Raw genomic sequence first — 14,266 nt, forward strand, 5'->3', positions numbered from 1 at the left:
TTGTTAAAGTGTAGGGTAAAGCTTAGGGTGCTAAATGGGACCCATATATATATATTTATGATATGTCCATTCCTTGTACCCTTTTTAAGAGTTACCAAGGGAATTGCTTTGTCTGTCCTCTCCGGGATGACCATTGAAGTTATAACTCAAAATAATTAGGCCCCGGTCAAAGTATTTGTGTTTTTAGGTTAGTCCAAGGTAATTTAGGTTGGGCTTGTACCACTTAATAGTGCTTCTAAGAAAGATTTTGTTTTCTTTTGTTGTAAGAAAATCTAAGTCTTTTCTAGATAAGAGAGTAGAGAAAAAGAGAAAACTCAAGAGACGAGAGGTTTAGAGGTTTAGGAAGATTGAGATTTAAAAAAAGGTGAAGTTAAGTGATAGGGGTGTTTCTTCGTATCAATTTTTCTCGTATCGTCATAGTAAAATCAAACTCCAAACATATATATATATCCGTGGACGTAACCTTCGGGTTAACCACATAAAATCTCGTTTTGTGGGTATTGTATTCTTACTATTTCTTTGTGTGATTATTTATCTTCTTTGCATTTGCTACTTTTAGTTGGGTTTATCTTTCATTGTCATTATCAAACAAGGTCTTAAAAGTGTGGCATACAAGGTGTTTGGTGAAATACCCAATGGGTATTTAATCAAATTATTAAGTGAGCTTCACAAAGGTCATCTCAAACACAACAGTGACCACTTCTCGAGAAGTTGAGCTAACATCCCCTATATCTAATAACTTCTTTTAGAGTTTAATCCAAAATCATTCTATGAATCTTGAGTCTCAATTACTTACAAAATTCTCGCTACATCATATTGTGTTAGGCATGACATTACTATAATGCTAAAAACGACTTCCCAAGTCCATCATTTATTGATCCAATAAGATCTATATAGATAGTAAATTAGGCATAACTTTGTCATACGGACTCGAAATTCAACGATTCAAAAGGCGTTAGAAAGAGGATTCAAAGGACTACATCGAACTAACAGTCTATAAAAGTGTTTCGACATCGTTTACCCCTCCAAAATCACAGTCAAAGTTGGACTTTCTATTTATAAAATCTTTGACTGCGAATAACTCTAATTCGATCTTGATTCTGACCTTGTGGCACAAGAGAGTTTTAACATATTTAAGATTTTTATTCCAATTAGAAAGTAATTAGAACTCTACTATTTTTAGACTTACTATAAATGGTATTACTATTTTTAGTAAGTACGTCAATTAGAATAAAACTAGATTTTTATTCTTTTTCTTCTTTTATAAATACTATTATAAGTCTGTTTGGAGATATAGAGAAAAATAATAAAGTAATTTTGTTTTCTCCAATTATTGAGTTTTGTTCTTCATATGAGATTTGTTTGGATTATTTATTTAGATGGATTTTAGCAAATGATTTTAGCGCAATGACATCAGATTTAGGTCCCAATTTTGTCTGATATTATCAACGCATATAAACAGTCGTTTTTGTGACAGATCTTAGCCATCGAAACACTTTAATGTTTGAAACATCGGATTAAATCTCAAACCCACTATGTTTTTAACCCTATCTCAATTTGTTTCCCCTTCAAACCTTCATCTCTCTCCCTCACAATCTGGGGCATGCCTCAATACCCAACATCCTCTTGAGAAATACATAAGCTATCCCTTCTACTGTACAATAGATCATTAGAAGAAGTACTCAAGCTGATGGTTCTAAAAGAGTGAAAGGCAGGCTCAAACTAGTCATCTTTAAGCAGATGTTGTTCACTAGTAAGTTGAAGTATGATGGTGGAAGAAGAGACCAGTCCTTGGCATTCAACTAGGATTCATTAGAACTGAGACAACATTGAAGGAAGTTGTAGTAGTGGAGTTCTAAGGATTTCTAAGGATATCTAAGAAGCTTGATACATTTTGCTTTTGTGCGACCTAGACACCACAATAATCACAACGTGGGTGACCTTCTACCATCATTATTGATTTACAGAACTGCAGCATCTGGTAGATCAGATGTTGTAATTTTCCCTATTTCCTATCACTACTACTCATGATCAGACAATTTGGGACATGAAAGCCAACTCTTAGATCAATTTTGGAAGAACTCAAGGTCTTGCTGAAGAGCTACAAGACATGTTCGCTAATATCTACTCTACAATATAGAGACATTTGAAACACTTTCACAAATCCAAATTTTGGTAGTAATGTAGAACTACAAATCTGAATTCCAGGTATATTCAAACGAACCCAAGGAAAGGGGTTTCACAACCTCATTGCATAGAATGTCAAATAGTTGAGCTAATCGACACAATCATCAGACTTATCCAAAAGTTTGAGGTCAGCTAAAAGAGTCTTGGTCCTCCATTTAATTTTCTCTAGTGTCATTCTTAGGTCAATTCAAACAGGTTTATATAGCCCTCTCCACCTCTATCAATTTTCCTTTCTTAGATCTTCTTGTTCTTTTAGAATTTTCGACTCGCATATTCATGCTTATTGGGACTTCCTGGCGATCATTGCATAGACCTCACCAAACCATCTCAATCAACTTTTCCTCAGTTTATAACCTACTTGGACCATGCCTAAATATGGTCAAATATTTTCATGAATGCATCTATGTATATTTTTATTTTTCTTCATTTTTCCACTCATCTCTCTCGACCTTCTTATCTCTGCGACATTTATTATATGAACATGTTACTTAACCATAGGTAACTGATAAAAAATAAAAAATAAAAAATTTCTTAAATGCCAATATTCAGATCCATCAATCATATTCTTCCTTGTTTAGCTTTTCTATTTTGAGCTTAAATCATTCAAAGACTCATTCGGCTTATAACGAATAAACAGATAATAAGATAATCAAAACATTGCTTTAAACTTTAACGTATCACTGTCAACATTATTTTGTATAATCAGTCAAATACAGGAAATTAACTAAACATAACCACCATTTGCACATCTACAGACAAATAATAAAATGATAAATATTGTTTAAATCCTCAATTAACAGAAATGTAACAGCACAAACTCACAACAAAAAGTAGTAGAATATACACATTATTAGGGTACCAAATGATATCTCCTTATACCATGTACATTCCCCTCAGGGCTTATTACTACTAGTGTTGATGGCTCTCATCTCTCAAATTAATCCACTAATTTGAATCTGATCATAAGAGTTAAAGATACTAGTACCACCACAGAAAATTCAAGTAAACTAAGAACTGAGACGAAAACCTCAACAGCTGATGTTTGGTGTCGTAGATATACTACTAGTCCATTGTTCAGTCACTGAATCTGGTGAAGGTGGTGGCATATTCTTCAACAATCCGACATCATCTGATGGAATATCAACCTCATCTGCTTTCTCTGTCTTATACTCTTCGCTCTGAATCCCTCTCAAGACCTCCAAGACTTCCATCATCGACGGCCTCATTTCCTTTTCTTGTTGCAAACACCTAAAAGCCAATTCCGCCACCGATGTAATCATCATCCTTATAGCGTAATCTGATTCGAACCCAAGATGCGGATCGACCAACTCATGTAATGCATGATTCTGGATCTTGGTTATAGCCATGTTTGCCAAATTAATATCATGCCGATGTCTATTGACATCTACTGCTGGCTTTGATGATATAAGCTCAATCAAGACCACCCCAAAGCTGTATACATCACTCCTATCGGTAAGCTGATAGCATTGGTAATACTCGGGGTCGACATAGCCAGGTGTCCCTTGTGGAGCTGTGGAGACATGAGTTTTGTCTGTGGGGAAGAGACGGGACAGCCCAAAATCCGCGACCTTAACATGGAAACTATTGTCAAGGAGAATGTTGTTGGTTTTGACGTCACGGTGTATGATGTCAGATGCATGGAGGTATGCCAATGCATCAGCACTCTCAATAGCAATGTTCATTCGAATAGGCCATGTGACAAAGCCAGGCTTGCTACGCTGTCCATGTAGATGATCGGCAATAGTGCCATTGGGGATGAATTCATAGACAAGAAGGAGTTCACGGCAGTGTCGAGATGTGCACCCGTAAAGGGAGACAAGGTTTTGGTGACGAATGCGTGACAAGATCGCGATTTCATTCATAAACTGTTCGACACGCTTGAAGTTGTTCTCGTAAAGGCGCTTAACTGCCACGATACGTCCGTCCCGGAGCTTTCCTGATTAAGAAAATCAATTTGCAATCCATTAGATGGAACTTATTGACTAACAAAATTGGAACTTGAAAACAAATGAAGATCTTTTTTCTCACCGTAGTATACAGTACCGAAGCCTCCATCCCCGAGTTCTTTAGATGAGTCGAAATTGTTAGTGGCTTCTTCGAGCTCAGTGTAGGTGAAGATAGGAGTCTGGAAGTAAGTGCTGCCCTTTTCAAGGTCCCGCTTCAACGACGGATCAGGCGAAATGTTTTTGGATACTAACGTTGAAGTGGGAAGGTTCTGTTTTCTTCGGCGACGGTAGAGGACATAGATGACAACCATCATAAGTAATGCCCCAACTCCTGCGCCTACACCTGAAACAGGATTAGTTCTCAGATGTTTAGATTAATATTGAAAACCATAAAATAGAAAATATATATATTCTCTGTTGGATGCCAAGAAAGAATTAGTTCAATTGTATGGCCTTAACTATCTGAAATACAACCCTCTGTTTTTTACCATCTATAAATCATAATCTGAATCCTGTTTTATTCGTAAAATTTATACTAAAATGGAGTAACAAAGTGATCAACTCAAAAGTATTCATGAAAAATAAGAAGGTGTTCCTAAAGGGTTGATTAGATGAAGGTTTTAAAAATGGCTGCTAATAATTGATTAATGATGATGACATTATAAATGCCCTTGGTTCATAAACTCTTATATTTAACTCGTAAACTATTAGAAATTTCATTTATTTCATATTTTTACAAATAAATTAATATTTATAAATCAAGGGAGTAGCACATCATATACAACAACAAATATTGCAAAGGGAAAATAAAAATAAATAAAAATATGTGGTTGTAAAGGTCGTCATAACTGTTATAACACCAGTGCACCTCTTATTTTCATTAAAATTTTAATGTAGAGGGACTAGTTAAAAGGAATTTTATTTCAAAAAGTAAATCTAATTCACTTTGGGTAATAAATATTTTTTTTTTTAATAAAAAAAAAAATTCTATTTATTTGACTTCTTACATGAAAGAAAGCCTTGTTCTAATAAAATTTTTAGAAAATATACAAAAGATATATATAGGGCTTCTTATATTGGGGTCAGGGTAGGGCAAAAGAAACTTTTAGTTGATGGAAATCATACCTGCACCAATCTGTACTGCCTTGTTATTTCCTCCTGCAACGTAATACCATTGTGTTAGAGGGGCTTAGCTGAAAATGAAGTATGTAATGAAACCCTATAAAACTCCCTGCAAAATATGAAAATTATCATAAACAAGATAATCCTACTGTGATGCTTATCTATATTCTACCACCCCTTTTAGATGAACACCCGCTTGCTTCAAATTTCACGTGGAAAGACGATAAGAACAATCTTTATTTGAAACAAGAAGCTTAACTCATAATAAATCGAAATTTAAAAGCTTGTTTAATTTTTATACCATCGTTTTCACATCTGAATTTTCCTTTGTCATCATGAACACAATGACTTCGATGTTTCCAATAACATGATAACATCCGTGAATATGCCAGAACAGAGAGAACCTAGCGGACAACAGATCCTCAAGAAAAGGTTTCTCTAATGGCTTAAATGGATTCACCAACACATTTTTTACAGGAAGTTGAATAACAGAACAGCGATTGGAAATATTATTAGGTATAATTGGACTAATATCTTTTGTAAACCAATTGAAGAAGATTTCATAATCTTTGCAATCCTTGAAATTTTGAGACGATGGGAAGGATTCAGAAAGAGAAGTAGGAGAACCCTCACGCTTGCATTTAACAAAGTAAAATGTGGGGCTTACAACTTTGAAGGAAAGGGGAGACTCTATTGCTGTGAAATTGTCTAGCAAATAACAGTAACTGGATACCAAGGTATTTTCAAGTTCAGGATCATAAATTTTGATTATCCTCCCTTCATAATCAATCTGTTCAACATTGTACCATTTTCCCTTCTTCTTGAATTGGATTTTAGGTTTATCTTCGGTACAATTCATGGTGCAATACCCACAACTCCCATTGGTGGTGAGAGAGAATGGAAAACCAATTTGACCCAAGGACGAGCAGTTGAAAGGACATTTTACTGGGAATGCTTGTGATGAGTCAAGAGAAAACATAGAGAGAAGGAAAGAGATGACAACAAAGGTAGCGGATGCTAAAACAGCAGAACCCATCTCAAAACAGAACACTTTTAACAAACTCTCAAGAACTCACACAAGAAGAGTTCACAAAGCTTCTCACTCTTTTTAACGTTTTTATTCTATGTTGATCTGAATGAAAATAAGTCGTTAACAATGTTATTCACAATCAAACTTTGCAGAGTTGACACGTTAGTTTGACTTGGAAGACTGATCACAAAAGACTTGAGGAAAGAATGCAGAGATGGGCCCCTCTTTAAATACTTTTTCAAAGAGGAAGTTTCCTCCACACCTCCAGTCTTCACAAGCTACAAAACTCAACTTAATGATGTAAAGAAGACTTAAAAGACATTTTCAATCTTGCCCTGTACGTCTAAGATATAATATATATATAAAAATCAGTAGTCTTTTTATTTTTTATTTTATGGGTTTGATTGCTAAAGAAGAACCCATAAGATTTTTTGTGATCTAAAACAAAAGAAAAAGTGAAATAAAAATTAAAATTTACTCTCTTTGCTAGTCCTTCTTAAACATAAACTTTTGTACTCCTAAAGTCGGCAACAACAACAACAGGAGAAAATTGAGATTATGAAAGGAGTAGAAGAAGGTGCAAAGATGAAACACGTTATTCATTGAAACCTGAGAATGGTGGAACCACACATGGAGACTTTTGGGCCTTAGTCTATTTTCCTTAAGAACCTGCGTTGATTTTGGGTACTGTAATGTGAGTTCTGACTAACAGATCATTGCTTCATCAAAACGATTGTTCTTGAAGCAAAATCCAGTTAAATGGCTCTTAACAAAGAAAGGTAATGCAACAATATCTCTCTTTAGTTCTTCTTTAATATAGCTTTTATCTTCTCTGTTTGTTTTTCTCAGTTCTGTTACGTAGTTAAGAGTAAATCCCTCCAAAGTCCAAACAAATAAGAACAATAGGAATCCATAAAATTGAAAGATGAAACTTATCTACTAAATTATGCGGTCACATACATTTTCAACAAGGAAAATGATGGATTGCATTCCTTTTTAACTTGTATCTCGAGGAAAGAAATCTATGGTTTCTACGAGGTGAGGATCATAAAATTGACCAGTACAGGGAGGAACTCTTGAAAAATAGCAATTCGCAATTATCCATTTTGGGAAGAATGATTGAGGAGAACGGAGAAAGAAAGAAAGGGTCTGAAGGAAGATGTTTTATTATTGGTTTAACTTCGTTTACAGTCTTTAAGGCCTATCGTATTTTATTTATATTAGAAACAAAATACATGTATTACTAGTCATCCAAAAAATGATAATAAGCTCAATACTAATAACAAGAACAGCATCATCAACAAAAACAGAAACACTCGAAGAAAAATAAAATTGTGTTTTCTTAGGTGTCATATATAGAAGCAACTGCAAAATGAAAAATGCATTAATATTGCAATAGACGATAAGGCCATTGCTTCGTTATACAGAGATAAGAGGCAACAAAGGGAAAGCCTTTCATCACCCACAAAGAAAAATGTTAATCTTCAGGTTACAACAATGGAATTAATTATTGGAAGTTAAGTTCCTGAAAAAGAAAAATCTATGTATTTCTTTGCTTCGAACCTAAATTTTTCCATGTATGTATCACCTGTACACTTAGACCTGATTTAATAAGCCCTATTTTATTTTATTTTTAACAAGCTTTACTTGATTACATGAAGTCTAAAGATATCCCTATAATGTATTTAATGAACCTGTCAATATGAAAACTGCCTAAAATTTAATCAACTATATAAATGAAAGGTCGGCTTAATCTTTTAGAACAAAGAGAACACCAAAGAGAAGATCTACCTATATTTTTTTCTCCAATCCCCCATAAAAAATTGATTAAAACAGGGAAATCAGATAGAATTACCATTTTTGCAGCTTCGGCCATAAGGTCGATCACGACAAAAACATATAAATTGATTATTTTCAAATCCACAACGCCCGCCACTTCCTTCACATTCACTGCAATTACTTACAGTCCATTCCAAAAGAAATCCCTTCTTCAACATCGCTGTGTAGTCTGTTCCTATGAAAGTTTTGAAAGTTACCCCCTCATCAAAGTCCACAGGTGCACCAACCAAAGACTCACAGTCCTCCGAGGAAGCCTTTAAGTATTCCATCCCACCCTCATGGGAAAACATGGCGAAAGATTGACTACTAGTTTTCGTATTACTAATGCAACTATGGAAATAGTTGATGTGGTCATTAGGAATTGAGGTACAATTATAGAAGAAAAAGAGATCGGCGTGGTAAGGACTAAATTTAAAGGGAGAGCCGATGAGGGTAAAATTATGAAGAAGGGTGGGGCAGGTGTGATCCAATGCCCCGGCGTTAGCCACTAAAAAAGATTGGTTTTTATAAAAGATATCTTTGACAACATAATCATCGTTCGACAAATGAAGGATGGGCTTGTCTGAAATACATGTGATCTTGAAGTTTGGTTGGCCACAATATGATTGTTGTTCATGAGGAATCCAAAAAGGGTATCTTATAATTAGACCATCACCAGAGTCTTTAGGCTCACAAGATTCGAATTTTTGGTCCACAGATAGAACTGATTTCCCTAAGAAAGTAAGGATGATAATAATGATTAAGAAGATGGGGAACATTCTTTGAACAAGAACAGATAATGGTGACCCATTTGGGGCGATTGGATTGAATTGAAGAAGGAAAGAGAAGAAGTTAGAGAAGATAACAAAAAGAGAGAGAGAGAGAGAAGTTGTGAAGGAAATGTGGAGAGGAAGTCATTGATGACATTTTTGTTCATTATGGTTTTGATTGCAATCTTTAGAAATATTTTTTTTCTTGGTGGTGTTAGTTAATCCTTCCTACTTATGATTATAATATGAAAATGCTTTTAGTATAGAATAACCATATAAAGATTCAAACAACAAGAAGCTTAAGTCAATATGCGTTGCCCACCACCCCCACCAACAAACCTAACAGAACAATATCCATTGAAACCACCTTATAGATGGGCCATAAATCAGGAATCAAAACAATCATTTGATCATAACTGCCTCCCGTTCAATCATCAATGGCTCAGATCCTCTAATCAAAATAAGATTTGGTCTAAGGCACATTTTAGAAATTTTTTCCATCAATGGAATGTCTGATTAGATTCCATTGGTAAGCTGGGCCATACTTATGGTGTTGATTAAAAGATAGACATGGGGCCATGATGCATGTAATGCTGATGTCATCATTTATGTTTTAATGAAAAAAATAAACAGATTTAAAGTGGAGAGGATTATATCATATTATAAATTGAAAAATCTATGCATAGGTCCTATCCTATAAAAATTCTAAATAAGTTTCTTTTAATCTTCGACAACTCTAAAATTGCATATAAATATTTTCAAAATAACAAAAACTTAAAACTCTTAAATTACACTAATTTTTTTATATAAAAAAATAGAACTAAAATAGGAGTAAGAGAGAAAACCTTTTTCACCATACATTCATTATTTTGAACAAAAGCCGTAGCTCTTAATTCCATTAGATTGTAAAGTCTAAAAGAGCTTAGTCAACATCTACAGAGAATCATAAATACTAAATCAAATTAAAAATCTCCTTATTAGAGAAAAAAAAAAAAAAAAAGAGTGCTAATAATATGACGGACTTAACGCACGTTGACGTAGAAGCACATAACTTATTAAAAATAAATAAAAAAAGAGAATTTCTCTCTCCTGTCCATAGTGAAAAAAAAAAAGGAACTTTCAGATTTTATGACCTTGTGACATTCAAAATCATGATCTGATGAAGTGGGCTGATAGAAGATAAAATTATATGAAGTTCAAAAAAAAAAAAATTATTATTTTTCAACATTAAATTTTATTTTTAACCGTGGTTGCTCAATAGCTGTCTGTTTTATACACCATGGGGATCAAGCTCGAAAAACAATTTATTTATTTATTTATGTTTTTTAATATGAATATTTTTATGAAATCTAGATGTCTGTGTTGTTGGATTGTCAATGAAATAATCGATGTGGGCCTACCGATCTTTTTAAGATTTAAAATCTAAACAAATAAATATGTAAGTAGAGAACGATTAAGAGAAAGAAACTTTCTCATTTTTTAAAAATAAGTTATGTGTTTCAATGTCAGTGTACGTCAGTCAAGTCCATCCACCAAAAGTCCATATTATCAGACTCAAAAAAAAAAAAATTATATATTCTCTAAAAATATGAAAAGCAATAAGGGAGGGGGCACTTCTGGAATTTCACCAAAGGGTTGAAAGAAGACTTTGAATCAGATTTCAGATTGGGTTAGTTGAACCAAAAGTTAGAAATACAGGTGACCACTCTCGATCATCACTTTCTTACCAAGATTAATTTTATTTTTAATTTATGTCTAAAATAAAATAAAATCAAATCAAATAAAAAAGATTCAAGCACGCTCGATGGAGGCGCACGCAGTTTACCATTTTCGACATATACAATGACGATAATTTTTAATTTCTAAAAGTGGGCCGAGTTTGTATTTTTCTTTGATAATTCAACTTGACTTTTCAGATGAGTCTATGATAAAAGGAGGAGGATTGGATCAAGTTGGCAATCCGTGTAAAATTCTACCACCTCTAACATTCATGAATCCTAATTCTGATTAGACATTTGTCCTAAGGCAATTTTCCAAAAATGGCATACTGCATCAAATTCCAGTACTGCCTTTGAGAAGTAAGGGGGAGGGATGGTTAGGGCGTCTTTTGAAAATGACAGTCCAATTGTGGTGAGAAATTAATTGTGTAAGAGTTTTTATATTATATTGGACAAATGCAAGTAATAAAGAAGTAAGTCAAAGTGTAAAATTTTTCTCGCTTTGGGGACTTTGAAAGGGGAGGAGGGCATAGACTATAGAGCCAGTAATTACCATGAAAATAAGTAAAAAATAATACAGCTTGTTAGTTATATATAAACATAAAAATCCAAGAAAATTGATAGGCAAAGCTTTCATACAAAGAGAAAGTTAGAAATATAAATGGAATGATAATAAATAATTGGGATAGTTCATGGGAGAACAATTGTGACAACATCCCCGACAACCAAGGAGAATCATGGACTATCAAATTTTTTGTAAACCAATTTTAATGGGGTTAAAAGTTTTGGAATGAGCTGATTTTTTGTGAGGAGATCATCCTCACATATTTTCTAATCTCAACTTTGTTGAAATAAAAGGAAAAAAAAACATATATTTTCTAGAGATTTGTGATTGTCCTTTAACGGATAAACATTTTTTCTTGGGATACATTTTTTTGGGAATCCAAGCATCTAAACCGTCTTTTAATGGACAGCTTCTTTTCCTAAATAACAGTAGATATACATCTAAATATGTAGTTGATAACTAGTTGTACAAATAATAATAGAAAAATAGATAATTAGAGCAATTACTGTGTATTCACCCATGTTTGGATTACATGTAAACAAATAATGATCAATATGCAAGGACCATAAAGTTATTTTATGAGAGAGTCAAACTTCAAAATATATGCTAGTGATTTTAGGTATTTACATTAAAAGATTAAACAGTTGAGGTGAAAACATGTATCGATGAATAAGGTGATAGAACTTAGAAGGAGAAAATTCATTGACTTTTCATACAAGAAAGTACTTAAAAGAGCTAATTTGATTGGTGCTGTGAAAGAAAAGGATTCCCAAAGGGATATATTGACATAATTAAGAATATATATATATATAGTAGTGGTCGTGACTAGTGTAAGAGGAAGAGGAGAGGTGATGAATGTTTTTCCAGTAATAATTAATAAACATTATAGATTGGCTTTGAGTCCATATTTGCTTGTTTTGGATATTGAAATCACTACTCATATTAAGAACTCATACCATGGTGTATGATGAAATATTATTTAGAAGACTATAATTGTAGAGAGAGAGAGAGAGAGAGAGAGAGAGAGAGATGTTAAAGTTCAATGGATTTAGGGTCGAGTAGAACTAGAATCGAATATATGGAGTATAAATTTAGCATTGACGCCTAGGAGGCGTGACAAATGCCCAATTAAAAGTGGTGATCTAGAAATATAAATTTCATAATCTCAGGTCTATGTCACATGAGGATGATGGCTGGAAAGATTGAAAAAGATGTTGTTTATATTGTTAGAGAATAAGATGCATTGTATTAGGTAGTTTTCATGTATTTCATCCAAGAAATCTCAATAAACTCAGTATTTCTACACATATAATTAGGATTGGATGGTTAAAATAGAGGTGTATTTCTAAGAAAATAAATAGGGTATTTATAGAAAAAAAAAATTATAAGAAAATAAATAGTAAGATCAAATATGATAAATGGTGTGCTAAAATAAAAAACGAATGTATTCGAAAATATTGATTACAAGTCCAATTAGAAGAAATATGTAAGTTGAAGATCCTCAATAATGAGTAAGAAAAAAAATCAAAAGAATGTGAATGGAGACAATGATGGTAGAAACATAATTCCTATTAGAGTTGAACTTGGTGAATGGCACTACGTGAAAATTGGAAAATTCAACATAAAAATTTGACGGATCAAGGCCCACGAATTTTAGAAACTGAATTTTGACGGCCTAGGACCGTTGAAATTCTAGATATCCCCAGATTTGACCGCTAAAAACTATCGAATTTCTCCAATCCTTCATTAATTTGACAGTTTCGATCCGTCAAAAACACAAAATTGACAGTGAAAAATTCGACGCCAATTCAATCTTTTTGTCCATCAAATTTGAGTTTTTTTCACATTGAGTGCAGAAAGATGATTCCTTTAACTTATCTCAAATGATTAAATATTAAATTTCATAGTTGTTGTTCAGTGAGATGATGAAATTAAACTCACTCAATGGTCTCTATGTCCATTCCCACTTTCCCAAGATAAGGTAATATGAATTTGAAACCATGACTTATTTATGGCAATAATTAATTTAGGGAAGAGCGAAAGAAATTACTATCAAATAATAATGTGAATTCCATGTAACAACATCTATCTAGCCCATAAATCAATCCATCTTTAAAATAGGTACAAAAATGGAAGTACTAAATTCAACTATCTTTCTATGAAGTCAAGACCTATATTTGGTATGTTTGGGTGGAGGTTTAAGCCTGAGCTTGGTCAGACTATGATGATGCCTGGCGTGGATCATGTTAATCCAACACCTTAATTATAAGAAAAGCGTGTTAGAAAAATCTAATGGACACAGAAAGAAAGTGTGTTCGACAATTCCCACTACTAATATATATATTTAAGTATATATGTTTTCACCAACCATTTATAGTAGACCATAGACTTATTCAATAGTACACGTGGACCAATCAAATTTCCTATATTATTTTAATATGAAAAAGGATAGAACCTTCGACAAAAAACAAAAAAAAAAAAGGAAAAAAAAAAAATGAAAATATTGTCGTTGGATTTGGACCGGCACCACTTCCACTTCTTGAATAATTCAATTCTTGACTTATTGAATATCGTCATAAATAAAAAAATCTGAGGTCCCTAATAATATGCTTAAATTTTAAAAATAATTGCTCTTTTCCCCTTGTTATAAAATAAATTAATTAAAATAATTGTTTTTTCATATCGGTTAAATAAAAAAAAACAAATACAAAACCGATCCAAGATCGAATCCAACCACCGTTGAAAACTGATGATTGGTATGAACATGTTTTGGGGATTAATGGGAATTTACATTTACAAACTCAGATGGTGTTCTCTAAGTTCGTCCAAACTAATCTAATGAGTTAAAGTCTTGGTATTATAATTATGGTGATGGGTAAATGAGGTGGGATTAGGAGTTGGGAAATTAAATGAACAAAAGGAATTATAGACATACCTCCTCCTCCTCCAGCTGTTGAATTAGAATCAGAACAACTCTCTTGATTAGGCCCATTGCGACAAAAGCATGTAAATCGATTTGATGCAGAGTAGAAACCGCAATGCCCACCCGAATCCGTGCATTGCTTACAGGGTATGGCATCACCTCCATC

At 33.3% G+C, this 14,266-nt stretch overlaps 1 protein-coding gene across 4 annotated transcripts; it reads right to left on the reverse strand.

Moving 5' to 3' along the window:
* Positions 1 to 3,005: 3,005 nt before the first annotated feature.
* On the reverse strand, positions 3,006 to 9,423 carry LOC147406174 (LEAF RUST 10 DISEASE-RESISTANCE LOCUS RECEPTOR-LIKE PROTEIN KINASE-like 1.1). Of its 4 annotated transcripts, none has more exons than XM_086434085.1 (4): positions 8,162 to 9,423; positions 5,280 to 5,312; positions 4,237 to 4,491; positions 3,006 to 4,144 (listed from the first exon to the last, which is right to left on the reverse strand). In XM_086434085.1, exons 1-4 carry the CDS (start codon positions 8,901 to 8,903, stop codon positions 3,216 to 3,218), a joined length of 1,959 nt encoding a protein of 652 aa, XP_086290211.1. In that variant the 5' UTR covers positions 8,904 to 9,423; the 3' UTR covers positions 3,006 to 3,215. The 4 variants fall into 4 exon arrangements, with proteins under 4 accessions (XP_086290211.1, XP_086290210.1, XP_086290213.1 ...); XM_086434084.1 differs by having other exon boundaries at positions 4,237 to 4,497; positions 8,162 to 9,422; XM_086434087.1 differs by lacking the exon at positions 8,162 to 9,423 and adding an exon at positions 5,578 to 5,668.
* Between the last annotated feature and the right edge of the window lie 4,843 nt (positions 9,424 to 14,266).

The sequence above is a fragment of the Akebia trifoliata genome, chromosome 3, assembly GCF_017979445.1.
Source record: "Akebia trifoliata isolate Shusen 1 chromosome 3, ASM1797944v1, whole genome shotgun sequence".
Taxonomy (NCBI): Eukaryota; Viridiplantae; Streptophyta; class Magnoliopsida; order Ranunculales; family Lardizabalaceae; genus Akebia; species Akebia trifoliata.

Excerpts from the sequence above, each read along its gene's own strand:
- LOC147406174 (XM_086434084.1), bottom strand. The coding sequence starts at position 8,903 with ATGTTCCCCATCTTCTTAATCATTATTATCATCCTTACTTTCTTAGGG. Across the intron at positions 5,313-8,161 it reads TGGCCGAAGCTGCAAAAATG|GAGGAAATAACAAGGCAGTA; the intron begins GTAATTCTATCT and ends ATTACGTTGCAG. Across the intron at positions 4,498-5,279 it reads GGCAGTACAGATTGGTGCAG|GTGTAGGCGCAGGAGTTGGG; the intron begins GTATGATTTCCA and ends ATCCTGTTTCAG.